At 34.3% G+C, this 20,107-nt stretch overlaps 2 protein-coding genes across 2 annotated transcripts; both read left to right on the top strand.

Moving 5' to 3' along the window:
- The first annotated feature begins 1,496 nt into the window (after window positions 1-1,496).
- LOC131845384 (homeobox protein 2-like) lies at window positions 1,497-3,651 on the top strand. The gene is made up of 2 exons (XM_059194436.1): window positions 1,497-1,552; window positions 2,454-3,651. The coding sequence occupies exons 1-2, from the start codon at window positions 1,523-1,525 to the stop codon at window positions 3,369-3,371; spliced, it is 948 nt and encodes a 315-aa protein (XP_059050419.1). The 5' UTR covers window positions 1,497-1,522; the 3' UTR covers window positions 3,372-3,651.
- A 3,880-nt stretch (window positions 3,652-7,531) lies between these two features.
- On the top strand, window positions 7,532-19,958 carry LOC131845382 (sodium/potassium-transporting ATPase subunit beta-2-like; the record flags this gene model as incomplete). Its single annotated transcript, XM_059194434.1, has 6 exons — window positions 7,532-7,700; window positions 15,857-15,997; window positions 16,643-16,762; window positions 17,466-17,659; window positions 19,193-19,282; window positions 19,775-19,958. Coding segments are annotated over exons 1-6 (862 nt in total), but the record flags the coding sequence as incomplete, so codon positions are not given.
- Window positions 19,959-20,107: the final 149 nt, after the last annotated feature.

The raw sequence follows: 20,107 nt of genomic DNA, 5'->3' as shown, positions 1-20,107 counted from the left end.
AATTTATAATAACTAATAAAACTTATAAAAATAATTGTTGTATTATTTTCAATAATGTTAAAAAATATATTCGTATATTAGAATATTTAGTTCTAGAACTATTCATTTTATTAGAATAGTGCAAACCCTAATGGGGACTCGGGGGACTTTTTAATATGTAAATATTTTTTAACAGGAAAATTATAAAGTATCGATAAAATATCTTCCCAGCACTGGCCTGTCCTACTATAGCGGTACATACGGGAGTGAGATAAGTCAGCGCATCGTTTTCAATCACATGCGATTTAACATGTCCTTTCAGGGTTGTCACTTTAATAATAATTTCAATATATATATATATATGTATATATATATATATTGAAATTATTATAATTATAACAGAATAACTTAAAATCTAAAATTAAAAATATAATATAATAATTAAAATATATTATTAAAAGGAGTCCCTTTAGGCAAGGTTCCGAAGATAATGGCAGCGTTCCCTCTTTGAATGGATAGACTAATTCTTTGGCCGAGGTAGCTGCCAGCTCTTCGGTCTTCTGTGTCTGTGTCGACTAACCTTTTTGTTATTTCCTTGAAAAGTCTTTCAGCGCTAGGACCCCACGGACCAAGGGTCTCGACACCGAATGGGACAAAATCATCTTCGTAGCCTAGACCCCTGTATTTACATGCTTTATATATTATTAAATATACATAATAAATATAAAATTGAACCCTGTCTGTACATGAGAGATATATGAAAAAACTATTATTCAAAAGGCTTTTTTAACACACTATAGTAGAACCTAAAACAACGATTGATGCAATTTTATCTGTTAGTCTGTCCGTCCAATGGCACTAATTTAATCTTTGGATTAACTGATTTGGGTGCGGTTTAAATTATTTAATAATATTACTCCTGGAGAACTCTCACAGCGCCATCTAGTCCCTAGCTAAGCAGAGCTCGTGTTATGGGCACTAGACAACTGATATAAATACTTAGATATTTATTTATTATTTTTCTAAAAACATAATGTCAATGAACACAAACATAACAAACAATTATAATTATGAATACAACCTATAGTTGAATTCAAAATAATAGTTAAATAGACTATTTTTAATATTTATGCATAGACACGGCTCGTTTTCTATTTTATTATAATAGTAATAATAATTTGTGCTTTCGATTTTCTCATAAATTTGTATTCATGAGTATGATTGTTTGTATTGATCTGGGTGTGTCCTATGTATGTATTTATGACAAAAACATATGTATGTACTTGTATCAGTTATCTAGTACCCATAACATAAACTTTAGCTAGCTTAACTTCGGACTAGATGGCACTGTGTGAATTGTCATGAGATTTTTATTATTATTATAAATTGAATTATAAAATTAATATATATATTGGTGGCAGCCCTGAGATATCAATACAGTTGGTAGCGTCCCCGGACTGCCCATGAAGGTATAAAAGTGTGTCCTTGAAGGTATCGTACCAATCGTGATACCACCTCTGAGAGAGATCATCAGGAGTCCAAGATGGGAGGCTGCGCTGAATTCATCATTTTCGTAAGTATTTGCTTATATTTTTATATATAAAAATTACGTATCAGGTTTTCCGCGATGGACTCCTAAACTACTGAACTGATTGCAAATTTGTTTTGCACATTGTGTGCAATTTGATCCAACTTGAAAGATAGGATAGCTTACATCTCAATTTATAGTCGCAATAATATTTTATTCAAGAACCTGAGACACGGCAACGCGTGGCCGGGTCTGCTAGTAAAATATATATATGTATAACACTAGCTGTACACGTAACTTCGTCTGTGTGGAATTTAACTTTATTTTCCTAAAATAAAAGTAGCCTAAGTTACTCCCTATTACATCACCTACTTGCCAATAAAAGTTCCATCAAAAACGGTCGAGCCATTTCAGAGATTAGCCGGAGCAAACAGACAGACAGACAAAAATTGTAAAAAATGTTATTTTGCTGTATGTACCGTATTTATATTCACATGCATGTAGTAAAAGACGGTTATTTCAATATTACAAACAGACACTCCAATTTTATTTATATGTATAGTTTATTAATATGGATGGATGGATAATATAATAATAATATCGTAGGACAATTCACACAGCGCCATCTAGTCCCAATTTAAGAAAAGCTTGTTTTAACACTACACAACTGATACAAATTATTATATACATTTTATTTTGTAAATACATACAAAATATAAATAGAAAACACCCAGACCTATACGAAGAATCATACTCATGAATACATGTACCGTGCGAGGAATTGAATCCGCGACCGTAGTAAATAAAGCGGTGTGCTAAACCTCTACACCACGGAGACCGTCAACTAAATCTCTAAATAAATAAGAATAGGATATGCACATTTTTGTATTTGTTTTAAGGGTGGAATAAGCAGTAATAAAGAAAATACCGATTATATTGTTTTCAGTGTTACCTCCTCATTGCGGTACATCACGTGACCTCAGCCAACGAGAAGGAGCCTCGTAAAGTGGGATTGCTGATACCTGAGAAATTAATAGGAGGCGTTATTGATATTGTGCAAAGTCACAAGCAAAAACCATCAACCACTGGACTGCCCAACCAGCAAACGTATCCGAATCAGCAGACCTATGCCCCACAGCAGGGCTACCAACCTCAATACGCTAATCAGTGGAGCCAACAAAGCAATTATCAGAACCAGTACCAAAATCAATATGGAAACTATCAACCCGGGAATGGCAATTACCAACCTGGGAATGGCAATTATCAACCTGGAAATGGCAATTACCAATCCGGGAATGGCAATTATCAACCTGGAAATGGCAATTACCAATCCGGGAATGGCAATTATCAACCATCGCCTGGCAATTACGTTCCAAACAATTACCCCGTTCCAATACAGGGTAATTATGGTAGTTCAGTCAGTCAGTCACAAAGTCAATCTCAAAACCAGTACGTGACATATCCACAGAATAATGGCAATTATGTACAGAATCAAAATCAAAATCAAGGTTATTATATACCGAGTTCCGGGCATAATCAGAATCAGCAAGTCGTCGGGCAAAATCAGCAAGTCGTCTGGCAAAATCAGCAAGTCGCCGGGCTAAACCAGCAAGTCGCCGGGCAAAACCAGCAAGTCGCCGGACAAAATCAGAATCAGTCAAGTACCCAATTCCAAGGTCAAACACAAGTGATCAACCAGGAAACTCCAGGTTCCGGCGGTATTCAAAGTGGAGGTCTTCAGGTGTCTGGTGGGCATCAGTCTGGTGGACCAGGCCCTACTTGTATATGCCAGGCGTGGACTAAACCTCATGCTAGTCCTATCAACGAGCAGGGACTGATAAAACCTGAAGATAAAAAGGATTGAAATTACTATAGTTTAATAGAAGAATTAATATTTATTTAATAAAATAGAAGTACTAAATGTCTATATTGATATTATGGAAGTTGCTATAAAAAAAGAAATAACATTTTTGAAATAAAAGTAGCCTAAGTTACTCCTTACAACGTTAGCCATCTGCGAGTGAAAGTCCTATAAATCATTAATTCTCATAAAATCTATCCAGCCGTTTTATAGATTTGCAAGAACAGACAGATAATATTTTTTTTATTAATTTTAACGTTAAATAATATTAACGCATACACTTTCATACGCATCTAGTGAAAATATGTTAATGTTAAATTACGTACAGACACTTCAATTTCATTTTTTTGTATTAATTAAAACTGTTTATACAATCGAGTATGTATAACTTAATTATTAAAAGGTTATTGTTTTAATTTTAAGTAAGATTTTTTATTTATATTATTTAAATCTTATATAAATTTTAATTTAATGAAATAAACCTTCCAACCATGAAAACGCCATAGTAGTATAGTTTTTTTAATTATTATAGAACAGAATAATAAATATTTATAAACTGATCGTGTCTTTATAGATATCAAATATTTCATAACTATCACAATAAAGAAAACATAAGGTAAAGAAATTAAGAAAGTACAAAAGGTACATTAACCTCAAATTGCAGAAAAAAACACTTGTCTGTATGTAAACTGCTTCGGTACTATATATGAAAAGATAACTTAAACTAGATGACATGTGCGATTTCTTATATACTACCGTGTGTAATAATCCACGCCTGTTATTTTGTTTCCAAGACATTTGTTGCTCGTTCTTATGACCAGGCGTTTTTATTGATAAAAACTAAAATTACCGACGACTTTATACAGAGTCGCTTACATGACCAGTGACTTGTGCAACACGGCTGTGTGTATCAGCTGACGAGTGGCATATGGCAGAGTAAAATAGGGTGTAAAAGCTGGATACTTTACTCCTCCGTGTAATGTATATGGACAAGGTTAAAGAAAGTGATGTACTGGGGCAATACATACTGGAGTCGCCCTAGCACCTGTTGGCGCTTGGGGTATGATATTTGCTGGCACGAAATGAGCAGGCGTTAAAATTGTGCTTACGTGTGGGAACACATGAGACCTTTCTACATAGAGTTGAGTGTCACTGAAAAAAAAAACAGTGATTTCGGTAGTTTTCCTGAACCATATATATATATATATATATATATATATATATATATTTAATTAATGATAAATGAAAATGATAATGGTGCACCCTTAACGTTGGCAGGGCACTAGTTAGCCTATCGTTGCAAATTTACCAGGAATTTATCATGATCGCTACCAGTGGGAACCGCGTGGAGTTCAACTTGACATGTCAGGTTGACCTCCACGCGGTTCCCCCTGGAAACCATCGAGTTAAATTGCTCTTGAATTTGTCACGATGGCCTAACTGACCTGACCTCATGCTCATCTTATCATCCTCCACTGGTACCCCGCCAGCGTAAACCGTTAGCGCAGGTGAGTACACCATTCCATATCATATTATCAGTTTAAAAAAATGGTACTAATGTGGTTATTAGTTAACATTACTAAACAATCCCATTCTCCCTCCTAACCAGTACTATTACTAAATACTTCGAAATGGCTTCACATGACGATATCACGTTCGTGATACTGTTCAATAAAACGACTGTTACCATTTACCATTTCTCGAACCGTCAGTAATAGAAATAGAAATATTTTTTATTCAAGTAAGCTCAACACAAGTACTTTTGAATGGTCATACTTTTTTAGTCTACTCGTCATTTGGAATGCAGACTCCATCACAAGAACCAGCAAGAAACTTGTGTGTTGCTCTTTTGATTACATGTTATTTTAAACAAATAAATACAAAGTAACAACTAACTCATTCTTTATGCAATCAGATAATATTATCAGTATTTTATTATTCCAATTACACGATACGAACTCATTTTATTTTATTTATTTATTATGACATATTAACAGCTGTATTTTTTTTTATAATACAGGGGACAAACGAGTATGCGGCTCACCTGATGGTAAGTGTTTACCGCCGCCCATGAGCACCCGCAACACCAGGGAAATTGCAAGTACGTTGTCGTCCTTTTAAAAAGGAATAAGCTCCTTTCTTGAAGGTTTCAATATCGTATCGGTTCGGAAATACCTGGAAGGTGATTCCATAATGTGCTTGTGCAAGGTAAAAAGTTCCTAGAAAACCGCACTGTGGAGGACCGCCATTCATCCGGATGATCAGGATGGTATTTATTACAATATTCTTTAAACACTAATTTTATATGACAATTACAACAATTACATATGGGATGTTACCTTTTACAATATACACTAATGGTAAAATATATACATACTAGCTTTTACACACGGCTTCGCTCACATAATTTCCTTACTGGCTGTTACATGGCGCTGAAGTAGCGAAATGTTGATATTTTATTTTTTGTTTTTTATAACAAATATAAATTTCATTTTAATAAAAAGTATCCTATGTTCATTTTAATACCTCTAAGAACATGTGTGCAAGATTTCATGATCATCGGTTCAGTAGTTTTTGCGTGAAAACGTAAATTATTTTTGTATATTTGTAATTTTTACTGAACAAAATATCCCAAATATGAGAGAAGTACTTTCTATGAGGAAATACGCGAACACAAGTGGAAAGGATGAGGGTATGACGTGACAGTTTTTCTAATGTATTACATCGATTTCTCTTATATTTCAAGGTCGAACTGGGCGACTTTCTATTAATTTAAAGATTTCAAGGTCATTCCACTAAACACACATTCAGTAGATGTAATTCTTTTAAAACTTTCTGTGAAAAATTATGAAATTTTTAATTAAAACATATTTAATGTATAATAATATCTCAGGAAAATTTACACGACACCATCTAGTACCAAGCTAAGCAGAGCTTGTGTTATGGGTACTACAGACAACTGAGGTAAATACATAGATTTTTTTTGTAAATACATACATATTATACAGAGATAACAACCAGACCTACAAACAATCATACTCATGAATACAAATATTTGTTCCGTGCGAGGAATCGAACCCGCGACTATCGGATAATAAAGAGATATGCTACACCACCAGTCCAGCTATAAAGTCTATAAATAATAAATTAAAAAAATTAAGTCTATGACAGATACTTAATATATTAAAATTAAAATATATTTATTTATCTATTGCAGGTATTATTATAATAATTAAATTCTAAATTAGTTTTATTATATCAACGAGGAAATAATTATAAATACATATTTAAATTAAAAATTAAAAATTATCGTGAGTGTAAAAATGTACTGATGGATTGGATAAAAACATTAAATTATAATAAAACTGAATTATTTCTGCATCATTATCATCACTGCTAAAACTGTTGTATAATCACACACACACGCACATATGTACATATATAGTCCTATAATGTGTGTATTTTAAAATTGAATTATATAAGTAATTATTGTATAATATATAATAAACTAGAAACATTTTACAAATGTTGGATATAAGCTATGGAAGAGTGGAAACTCCTGGTTACAGGCAACTTTATGTTAAAAAAGGAGACTTCAACAACTGTAGAATGTAATTGTAAAATAGTAAATAATAAAGAATATTGAATTTTTAAAAAAAAATAATTAGCAGAATGTAGTGACCATCATATGCTATTGTATTTTTGTAGAAAAGATATAATTTTAATAGCAGTTCCCACAAATAGACACTTGTATATATTTATTTAAATCACCTGCGCAAACATAAAATCAATTTTTGTTTCATACTATTAACCGACCAACTTTGACTGGCCTACAATGTTGTAATGAAGATATATATTGAAAATATATAGATACATATATCAATACATCACAATATATAGATTATCTCTTATACTAAAAACCAATTTAATAAAAACCCTCATAACTCTCTACAATTGCAATAAGAGTTACAGAAAAGTATAACATTGCAATATAAGAGAGGTCTACTACACTGGTTTGTGTAATGTAGGTCTGACACATGCGCGCGCCGCCCGCCTTACGTAATCGTTACGTAAGGGGCGACTGGGGTTGCAGGGGTAGTGCACAGGCGACGGAGGGGGCGCGGCGACGCGGGAGGGGCACGACGGGGCGAAGGCGCCGGCAATCGATTCCCATCCGCAGTCCGGCTTGGCGTTTCATCATGGCTGACAAGACGAAAGTTGCTGAACAGTACTACGCTCCGCCACCGGACCTAGGGAAATGGGAGGCCTTCAGAATATTCCTGTACAACTCCGAGACCGGCCAGGTCCTTGGCCGCACGGGATCCAGTTGGGGTGAGTTTTTTTCATACATTCCAAATTCAACGTCGCTCGCATGACAAAGGATCGTTGCCAATTTTGGAGGGAAATCGATGACGTCACTTGACATGTAATTTATTTTTAATCTATGAAAAGTAGTTCGCGTTAATTAAAAAATAAAATGACGCGCAGGACAAAGACATTATACGGTTATGGGTATAAGTGGAACGATTATTACGTAACATCGTATTTTAAAAATGCATACTCTGTGATTGAAAATGGCGGTTTTTATATTCGATACCTAGAATCTACATACACATTAACAGTATGAAAATTGTAATATACAAATCAACAATTATTTAATACATTAATCATATAAATTAATGGCATATAAAAGCAAAAGGTATCCATTTATGTTACCTTAGAACAGAAAAAATAAAAAATCAATTGAAGAAACCGACTATCAAATTAAACTAAATACATTTTTAAATGCAGTGGTTTTTGACTGGTTTATTTATATTGAAAATTTAATAGACTGGTTTCATATGTACATACATATATGTATATGTAACTATGAGTTGTGGATTGCACATGCGCTGTACGAAATGACACTAAGTACTAAGATCACTACTTAAGTCGCCAAATTAGCATCATTTTGCTATACATTACGTACATTTTGAATGCCTCGGTGGTCTAGCGGTTAACCACACCGCTTTACTTCCGATGGTTGCGGGTTCGATTCCTCGCACGGTGCTAACATTTATATTCCTGAGTAAGTGATTGTTTTATCGGTCTGGGTGTTTCCTATATATATTATATATGTATTTTAAAAAATCTAAATATTAAAATTCAAATTATCTTTATTCATGTAGGTCTATTACAGACTCTTATGATATGTCAAATCTACCGTCAGTTCGGAATGATTTCGAGATGAGAAGAACTGACAAGATTTATATCAGTTGTCTAGTACCTACAACACAAGCTCTGCTACCCGTGGGACTAGATGGCGCTGTGTTAATTGTCCAGGGTTATGTATATTATATATGTAATTACAAAAAAAAGTATCTAAGTATTTATATCAGTTGTCTAGTACCCACAACACAAGCTCTGCTTACCGTGGGACTAGATGGCACTGTGTTAATTGTCCAGGGATATTAGAAACAAAATGACATATGTCTTAAAATAACTAATTACAATGTTTGTATAGTTTTTTCATACAAATTACAGTAGTAATGACTCTGTTATGTCATACTGTTATATATTATGTATGTGGTTATTGTAACACTGTCCTGTGGGTGTACTCATTCATTGGTCACATTATTCACAATCATTTACGTTAATAACATCTGCTTGTATTTGAATCACATTTATTTAAAGCTAGCTGCCCCACGCGACTTCGTCTGCATCACACTTATTATTATATATCGCCCAATTTATATAATATATTTTTAAATTACATATATGATATTTTACCCCCTTAAGGGTAAAATTTTTACAAACTTTGAATGTCATATTTATTCATATTTAATCAACAGCCTCAAAAATGATTCAATCTTTTAGCTTCAAAAATGACGATTCTTCCATACAATCTTTCATCCGCACTTTCAACCCCTCACAACCCTTTTTTCGCATTCAAAAGTAGCTTATGTCCTTTCTCAGGGTCCAGACTACCTGTGTATTTGATACATATACATTTATTTCATTTAAATCGGTTCAGTAGTTTTGACGTGAAAGCGAGACAGACAGACAGACAGAGTTACTTTCGCATTTATAATATTAGTAAGGAGTAAGGATAGCAACCCGCATGTTCGCACTTTCTTAGATTAAAAAAAATCGGAAGATTAAAAAAATGTGACTATTCAATAGTGCTTCAATGTAAGTTTATTTGAATAAATGATTTTCTATGCTTTCTATTCTATTCTATTCTTATTGTGATGAGTCTGCTTTCTGAATGGGCGGTAGAATGAAATAAATAATATGACTATTTAAATCTATACAAATAAATAAACTTGGAGTGTCTGTTTGTAATATTGAAATAACCGTTTTTTACTACATATATGCATATGATTATAATTACGGTACATACACCAAAATATTTTTTTTTACAATTTTTGTCTGTCTGTCTGTTTGTTCCGCCTAATCTCTGAAATGGCTGGACCGATTTCGACGGGACTTTTATTGGCAGGTAGCTGATGTCATAAGGAGTAACTTAGGCTACTTTTATTTTAGAAAAATAAAGTTAAATTCCACACGGACGAAGTCCCGGGTACAGCTAGTATGTTATATTAAGTTAATTTGAATAAAGATTATTTCTATTTCTCTATTTTTATGATATCGACATTTGTAAAACGCCATCTATTGATTATAATGACAGGACATCAAAATAGAGTCTATTATTTTAATAATAAATAAATTTCATTAAAATATTCATAGTTAATAAAAATGTTCAAAAATTAGTGCTGGTTGGTAGTTTGTATTCACACGTTTCGACTTGTAAATGTAAACTTACAAGGATTATTTAAAGAGCAACACACAACTTTCTCGCTCGTTCTTCTTGTGATGAGACAGCTTTCGGAACAAGTGGTCGATAAAAAACAAATTGTTATGGCTATTCAATAGTGCTTAAATTAAGTTTATTTGAATAAATGATTTTCTATTCTATTCATAAAATTAATTATAATAGGTCATTTAGGCATCTTTATTTATACATGGTGATTCATATTTGATAATATATTTCAATATCCGTTTTAGTAGTTTCAACACAGTTTCGCCTCGACACTAGTAAAAAAGTAGAGTTACAAGAGTTAAGTCATAACTGTATAAAACACAGGACGATTCACACAGCGCCATCTAGTCTCACGCTAAGCAGAGCTTGTGTTATGTGTACTAGGCAACTAACAGATATACTTAGTTACATTTTTTTGTTGTAAATAAATAATATATACAGGAAACGCTAAGACCAATACAAACAATCATATCAGGAATCGAACCTGCCATCCGAAGTAAGGCAGTGCGTGAAGTATACCGCTAGACCACCGAGGCCGTCAGATATAAAAGATAAAAAGGCGTTTCATGAAGTCTCCCTGTTACTTGTTTAGTATACTTTATGACTATAGAGGTAGAGTTCAAAGTCGTCTGCGTGGGTTTACTTTCACACCTATTTCCGCCGTAAAACAGCTTGCTCTGTAAGCTGTTTCCTTTAGATGCAGGCATAATACCTTAGTACTCTGGAATGGCAACTCATGAGTGTACGGGTCAATTGATGACGTCATGTTTATGCTACTGTTTTTATACCACGTAGGTGGTGAACCAGCATACGGCCCATCTGATAGTAAATGGTTACCATAGCCTAAGGACGCCTGAAACACCAGGGTTGTCGCGTGCGCGTTGCCGACTCAAAAGTCTACTGTTCATCTATATAGACGACTGTTACCATTTACAGATAGATTGTCAGTTTTCTTACCTTCTAGATACAAGGCAGGGTATGACTTTTATACCTGTCTTTTTTATATAGGAAAGTATGAAAACGGACTTACATACCTGTTTTATTTATCTAGGAAGGTATAGAGTAGAGTTATTTTTTTTTCGAACTATTCTAATGCTGGCCGCAGCTGGCCTTTACAGGTTCATCGGACGATAGGGGGTTAGTGCAGATGACATTCCAAACCAAAGGAAGGACTTATGAAGTGGCTGAAGTCTAACTCTAGTCTGAGGGTTACAACTTTAGTATAACACCGCCAGGGGTTCGAATCTCTGCTCAGGCCGTCGTAACGTCAATCCCCATTTGATTTGGATGGGGTCGATTGGAGGGGCGATATACAGTCCATTTTAAAACGTTATCTATAGTATAAAAGATTCCAGAATTGAGTAGTGGAGTGTAATAAGGAAATGCATATTGAAATTCAAATCAAAATATCTTTATTCATGTAGGTCTATTACAGACTCTTATGACATGTCAAATCTACCGTCAGTTCGGAATGATATCGAGATGATAAGAACTGACAAGAAACTCAGTTCGTATTCTTTTTAAATAAATGTGGTACATGTTTACAATTATACAGATTATTTGGGAGAATAGAGTGACCACCATATGCTATGCAAAAGCAAAAGTGTAATCAGTGTTCGTAACCTGAACAGATACATCACGAAAGAATATGCATTATGTATGAAATCACCAAATAGGGAGCCACTTAGCTTGAACACGATATTGGGGTAGGATATTATGTAAACCCAAATTTAATATTACAAAGAGGTTTTTGCAGTCGCTGAAATATTTTGAATATTGTCAGCGTGGAAGTAATTTATAGAAGATAGAATTATTTTTATTTGATAGCCTCGGCGTAAGATGTTTCAGTTAGATTAGCATATCGCTTTACTTCCGAAGGCCGTGGGTTTGAATCCTTGCGAGATTAAAACACTTGATTCATGGGTTTGATTGTTTGTATTAAATATATGAGTGTTTTCTATATATAATAATAATAATAATAATCTCAGGACAATTCACACAGCGCCATCTAGTCCCAAGTTAAGCTATCTAAAGCTTGTGTTACGGGTACTAGATATCTGATACAAGTGCATATATAATTTTTTTTTTGTAAATACATACATATTATATATAGAAAGCACCAAGACCGATACAAACAATCATACTCATGAATACAAATGTTTGTGCCGTGCGAGGAATCGAACCCGCCACCATCGGTCGTAAAGCGGTGTGCTAGACCGCTAGACCACCGAGGTCGTCATATATATTATGTATGTATTTAAAAAAAAATGTTTTTAAGTATTTCTATCAATGGTCTAGTACCCATAACACAAGCTCTGTATAAATAATGGTCCTGAGTAGTTTATGTAAAAAAAATATATTAAAAAAAAACCAGACTTACATATAACCTTACTAACATCATAAACGAGAAATTTTGTGAGTGTGTATGTATGGATGGATGTTTGTTACTCTTTCATGCAAAAACTACTAAATGGATTTTAATAAAACTTTACAATAATACTAATAATAATAATAGCTTATACATCAGAATAACATATCGTTACATAGTATAAAACAACCGCTGTCTGTACGCTTATATATGTTAAATTACGCAACGGATTTTAATGCAGTTTTCAGTAATACATAGAGTGATTCAAGAGGAAGTATGTATATTAAAGTAATGTATATTATATGCGTGTTATAGTATATAACTAGCCGAGAAATTCAAAGATTAGTAATGCATCCGTGTGAAGCCGTTCGGGTGGGCTAGTGGGCTATAAATTTCGCGGGTGACAGTTTCATGGGAGTGAAACTACAGGTACAGCTAGTAAATATATCATATTCTATGATATTCTGGCTCCTACAGTAAATATATATTATAGGAACGAACAGAATATCAGCGCTGCAGACTTATCTGTAGCTTCATGCTGAGTTTGTTGCCTGTTGTTGTTGTTTGTTGCCTCTTCCTCATTGCGATCCATAAAGCCACCTCCATTTTTTTATTTGTAAACTTTATTTCTATTTATAAAATATATCTCATGCTATAAATAAACGATATATCTATCTATCTATCTATCTATGTATAATTGTTGAATAAAGCATTTATCTATCTATCTAAATGTTAATTATGACAAAGTCTTGTGGTCAAGTGGTCGCCGCCTTTGCTCAGCGGTGCCGGTGGGGCAGAGCACGCGGTGAGATGCGCGCGCCGCGCGGCGTCCTTCGTGACATCGATCCAAGGACGACTGGATTGTGATTTCTGTACCAGAGATATCACAAAATATAGTTTACTATCTGTGCTTATGGTTTCAATTAAATGCAATTTTAGAAAACTTAATCTATACACATAAATAAAATTAGAGTGTCAGTTTGTAATATTGAAATAACCGTTTTTTACTACATGCATATGAATTTTCATGTTTTTAGAATTTTTGTCTATCTGTCTGTCTGTCTGTTCCGGCTAATCTCTGAAACGGCTGAACCGATTTTGACGGAACTTTTATTGGCAGGTAGCTGATGTAATAAGGAGTAACTTAGGCAACATTTACTTTAGAAAAAATCCTTAATTTTAGAAAAATAAACGTAAATTACACGCGGACGAAGTCGCGGACATAGCTAGTTCATAATATACCCTACTTATTGTAGTAATTCACAGTGAGGCAGAAAATGATAGTAATAGGACAGTAATTAGTGGACAAGCGCGAACTGTAGCTTGTTATCGACCGATTGTCACATATTACTCGTATTTAGGCCAATGCAGCTGACTACGCTCATTGTTGTTTCATTCAATCAGAGAAGAAATACATTCTACATCATCTCTACATATTATAAAACAAAGTCGCTGTCGCTATCTGTCCGTCCATATGTATGCTTAAATCTTTAAAACTACGCAACGGATTTTGAAGCGGTTTTTTTAATTGGTAGAGTGATTCAAGAGGAAGGTTTATATATAGAATACATATACACCTGTGCAAAGACGGGGCGAGTAGCTAGTGTTTTGTATAATATAAAAAAATTTATATGTAGCGATCCACTCTGGTTGCAATATTATAAAAAATTATATTTTTTTAAATAATACACACATTTCAATCTCAGAAGAGATATATTTTATATATTATAGCCATCTAGTTTTGGTATAATATTAAAAAATATATTTTTAAGTCTCGATGGTTTACCGGTTTAGCACACCTATCTTTGATGGTCGAGGGTTCGATTCCTCACAGGGTACAAACATTGTGTTCATGAGTAAGATTGCTTGTATCGGCCTGGGTGTTTTCTTTGTATATTAACATATAAAAATACATTTATAAAAAATGTATTTACATAAGTATATCTAACAGTATTGAGAATATCCTTCAATTCTTGTCCCTGACAGGTTTGGGTAGCAAACTCTGTAAAAGGAGGGCACAATAGATCTATGTAGGTCGCAGTTTTTTGTTTAGTATCTACAGGTCCAAGCATATGACAATTGCCTAATTTTTTTGTATATCGAACAGTTGTCAGCTTGTGTTATAACTAGCTATAACACAAGCTCCGCTTAGCTTGGGACTAGATGGCGCTATGTGACAATTGTCCTGAGATATTATTATAAAAGTCACAATAAATAAATGTTTAAATTGATTTCATTGACTGAATTTCAGCAAATCAGTAAACAATATGAATTAGATGATACTATATCTTTTCAATTGGTCTGAATACGGTGTAGGTTGCTGAAACGCGGTCAGTGGTCGGCCGGCAATTTGGTAGGAAACTCCTATTGACGCCACTTGTACCAATTATTGTCTCAATACTATTTGTATTGAATGCGAATTAATAGGAAGTTAAAGGTTTCATAAGTTGGCCACAGTCAGTGCCTCAATTCATTGGACTTCGAAACTTCTAGATCACATCTAGATTCTTTATCAAGATTTTTTTATTGATAATGGAATGATGCGCTAACGGTTTACGCTGGCGAGGCACCAGTGGAGGATAAGATGAGCATGAGGTCAGATCAGTTAGCCCATTGTGGTAAATTCACCAGGAATTTATCACGATGGTTTCTAGGGGGAACCGCATGGAGGTCAATTGACATGGTACTTTTTTTATTTGATGGATGATAATGGAATAGTGCACCCGCCTGTTGTAACGGTATACGCTGGCCAGGCACCAGTGGAGGATAAGATCAGCATGAGGTCAGGTCAATTAGTTCATCGTGACAAGTTTACCAAGAATTTATTACGATGAGCGTTTTTACAATTCATCAAAAATATGCTTAGATTAGAGCAGACCAGTACCTAAAAGATAACTATGAATGAAAGAGTAAAACGGATAATACAACCAGAACTGCGTTCAACCATATTTTGTGAGAGCCCAATAACTCAAATAAGCATATGTCCCGTGTATTTATGAATTGTACTTACCTGTGTAAGATATCTAGTCACACAATATGTACTGCATTATATTCGATGGGAATCTACCACAATAGAATAGAATAGAAAATCATTTATTCAAATAAACTTACATCTATGTAAGTTTATTTGAATAAATGATTTTCTAGCACTTTTGAATTGTCATTATATTTTTTTAATCTACCGCTCATTCGGAAAGCTGTCTCATCCCAAGAAGAACGAGCAAGAAACTTGCGTGTTGCTCTTTTAAATAATTTTACATTTTTAAGTTTAAGTGTGTGAATACAGTGTAATAATATCATGATTATGTTTGTTCACAGCTAAAATCTTGCTATTCTACCTAATCTTCTATGCGGCTCTGGTGGGCTTCTTCGCGGCCATGCTGGCCATCTTCTACCAGACCCTGGATTCGAAGATGCCCAAGTGGCAACTCGATGGCTCCATCATAGGAAGTAATCCAGGTAAGAAATTGGATATTGGAAGAAAGAAAGTGTATGAAAGTCACGATGAGGAAAGGAAAATTAATTCTAGATAAGATACTTTGTTATTTAATATTAGGTCCGAAGACTAGACGGAACTTATTACTGGTGTTGATATCACTGATCAGTTAATAATATACTTTGATATAGTGTTTTCGTTGAACTTATGAAAACTGGGGTCTAAATCAGAGTAGTAACCTAGTAACTAGGCCCTGATGCTGCTCGACATGATGCCTACGACTACCTTTTACAATTGCACAGCTTGCCATCGACAGAAAATTTAAATCCACATGCTGGAACTAAAGTGGTTTCGGACAGTGCGGTTTCAGAGAAGCTTCCTCTTGCGTACTCTTAGATTTTGAATGGTCTTCCTGCCGAGGATTTCTCTACAGAGTACAGCATGAGGTTTTTCAAGAAGTGTATATTAAGGTTTTTTTTAAGGGTTGGCGCTCTTGACATCTCTGTTATTTTAGGCGGGTCAGCAACACGCAAGATGTCAACCCTCTGGTGTTTCATATTCATAGACTACCTTAATGGCATATATACCACGAGTGACAATTGATTGCCACAAAAGTAGGACCAATAATTTATAGTTAACTATTTCTGTGTTTTGACTTTCCAATCCAGGTTTGGGCTTTAGACCCATGCCGGACTCTGCTAACGTGGAGAGTACCCTCATCTACTACAAGGCCAATGATAAGGGCTCCGTGCTCAAATGGGCCAAGGTGATCGACGAGTTCCTTGAACGTGAGTATTGTATGCCAAGGTGACTAGTAAGATAACTTAAGTCTGAGGTTTTACGCATAATTACTTATTGTAGTTAATTGCCACTCAGACAGAACTGTAATGACAGATTGTTATGTTAATTGTCTAATATATTACAGGTATGTTTATTACATATACTGAAGAGTTATATATATTGATATTTAAAGTAATACCCATGAAAAAATAAGTGTTACAAGATCAAAACATTTACAAGAATTGAGAATAAAAATAGGATAAAACCCCATATATTTAGGAATACAGGATAAATACTAGGAGTACGAAGATTTATTTGAAGAATTGTTGAGAACTGAAGTAAAACATGAAATTATACAGGAACAGCAATATAAACTGAATTACAATTTTTAGAATAGAAATAATCTTTATTCAAATATACTTAATATAAGCACTTTTGAATAGTCAATTTTTTTTTATTCTACCACTCATTCGGAATTAAACATCACAAGAAAAATGAGCATTAAAGGAGTAACACGCTAGTTGCGTAATGATTTTTTAAATATATTTTGTTATAAGTGAATACATGTAGAACAATAAACAAGGATTAGGCATGCGACAATCAACATAAAAACCGCTACGCACTCAATCTTTATACAATCAGATATGATAAATATGAAGACATATTTGATTAGCCCGTTACAATAAATGTAATATTAAAATATCTTCATAGAGTATCGCAAGAAGGGAAGTGGCAGCGGAGAAGCTAGCGGCGCTGAGAACCGAGTACCATGCTCTCCAACATCGGGCGCCACTGGTGAGAAGCAAGTGTGCGATGTGCCAATAGACGAGTTCCATCCCTGCACTGCTGCTAATCAGTACAACTACGAGGCAGCCGGCCCCTGTGTCTTCTTGAAGCTGAATAAGGTTAGAATCAAAACTGACGGTAGACTTGACATGTGAGAAGAGTCTGTAATAAATTTATTCGTACGTTAATAAAGAAAAAACAAGCTTTGACGACCTTGGTGGTTATTTTTGTAAATGTTATTGATATTATAAACGTGAAAGTTTGTGAGTATGGATGGATGTTTGTTACTCTATCACGCAAAAGCTTATACATCAGAATAACATAAATATAATATTCACGCGGGTATAATACAAATTCAAATTCAAATTCAAAAATCATTTATACATGTAGGACATTTTAGCCGTCACATACATAGTATATAAAAAACACACACTTATAATACATTGAAAACAACCAGACCGATACAATCATACTCAATGTTTGCACTATGCGAGGAATCGAATCTGGTACCTACAGAAGTAAGGGATTGTGCTAAACCGATCATCGAAACAGTCTATATTGAACTAAACCTACTATAAGGACTTTCAAATAGTCATAGGACAGTCAAAAAACGTAAGTAAGTTAAGACTACAATGGGTTGATAATGAAAAGTTGGTTTTACTACACTCAAAGTAACGTAATCTATACATATAAATAAAATTAGAGTATCTGTTTGTAATATTGAAATAACCGTTTTTTACTACATGCATATGAATATAAATACGGTGCATACACCAAAATAACATTTTTTACTATTTTTTTCTGGCTAATGACTCTTTGAAATGGCTGGACTAAATTTGACGGAACTTTTTTGGCAGGTAGCTGATGTAATAAGGAGTAACTTAGGCTACTTTTATTTTAGAAAAATAAAGTTAAATTCCACGCGGTCGTAGTCGCGGGCACAGCTAGTTTTGAAATAAAATGTATTGCCCAACATCCTTTTCATAGTGGTAATCGAATAGACAAACATTCCTGTTATGAAAGGAGACACCTGGCCAGCAATAGGACGTAAGGGATAATGAAATATAAAATAAGAGAAGTGGACATACGTACGTTTTATTCAGTACTCGTTCTAACTTTATTCATTTGGGTGAGGGGTGAGAGGACCTTGGTTCACCCCTCGTCCAAGCACAATTATATTAACACACTAAACGATTGAAATGTTGCCGTAAATATTTATATTCCGTTCTACTCAAATATTTATGCTATGCTTTACTTGGCGTACTCTATCATTACAGTAAATATAAAACATTACTTTTCGTTATTTTGAAAATTAATTATTAATCAAATGTCTTGTAGATTTTTACAAATTTTTATACTGTCTTGGACTGTTCATGTGAAAGTTTAGTTCTTTCTATAGATAGATAGATAGATTTTTTAGTGAAAATTGAGTTTTTCACTTATTTTATAAACCATACTTGTTTAAGGAACTAATAAAAAACAATTTTTTTTAGGAAATTTGACGAGTGAATATTTTATATTAGTTGGGTAATCCTGTGGAGAAAAAGTCATAGTGTTATCGTTTAATTATTGTAGTAAAGTTTCACGGCTTTATATGGAGAGGGTTAGGCAAGGCGACATGCAGTATTAATAACATTCTCTTTATGTTTCAGATCTTCAATTGGCAGCCTAAACCATACAATACCACTGAAGATCTCCCCGGTAACATGCCTGAAGATTTGAAATCGCACATCAAGATGGCGGTATGCGTTTAGTTTTCACCCAGTACCATTTACAACAGAATAAAAAAATGCAATAAATAGTCCCTAGTTTTAATATTTTTTTTACTTGGCAACACAAGATAGGAGGAGGGGGAAGGATCTGTGAGGAATGTGGACGACCCTATTGGTAGCAATGCATCATGTCGGGTTTATCATTATCACGTCCACGAGGTTCTCCCTGTAAACCATCGTGATAAATTCTTGGGGATTTCGTCACAATGGTCTAAGTGACCTGACTTCTTGTTCATCTCATTAGTTCTCCACCGGTGCCTCACCAGCGTAAACCATTGCCGCAGGCTGGTGACCCATTCCATTAAAAAAGTACATCTCAGCTGAGGTGATGCTGTGATGTTGATGTACATAGGTGTTGGTTGCGATTTTACATTACCTGTTTCATTATTCTAGTTATAAAAAAAATAGGGAAAATAAAGTTAATATTTTCTTTCGAAACTAAGCAAATACTTTTTCGTGCAGTCGGGCAAGCCAGAAGCAAATACGGTTTGGGTATCATGCGAGGGTGAGAATCCAGCAGACGTTGAGAACATCGGCCCAGTGCAGTACATCCCGCGACGGGGCTTCCCCTCTTACTATTACCCCTTCACCAACAAGGAGGGGTATCTGAGTCCTCTGGTTGCTGTGCTCTTCGAGAAGCCCAGGAGTACGTATATTCATATCTATTTTAAAATCTCGAAATCAAATAAAATCATCGAAGTAGACTTGTCAAAGAATCAGAGCCTCTTAGATCTAATCAAACTTATTTGATATACAATTTTAAAATATATAAAATACTATTTAGATCTAACTAAA

Source organism: Achroia grisella, unplaced genomic scaffold (assembly GCF_030625045.1).
Source record: "Achroia grisella isolate CSIRO2021 unplaced genomic scaffold, CSIRO_AGI_Agris_v1 utg4642, whole genome shotgun sequence".
Classification (NCBI taxonomy): Eukaryota; Metazoa; Arthropoda; class Insecta; order Lepidoptera; family Pyralidae; genus Achroia; species Achroia grisella.
This window is presented reverse-complemented; position numbering and strand designations above follow the sequence as displayed.

What these genes read in the sequence shown, in the direction of transcription:
- LOC131845384 (XM_059194436.1), top strand. Translation starts at nt 1,523, where the DNA reads ATGGGAGGCTGCGCTGAATTCATCATTTTC. An exon ending in GCGCTGAATTCATCATTTTC is followed by an intron (nt 1,553 to 2,453) that starts GTAAGTATTTGC and finishes TATTGTTTTCAG; the next exon opens with TGTTACCTCCTCATTGCGGT.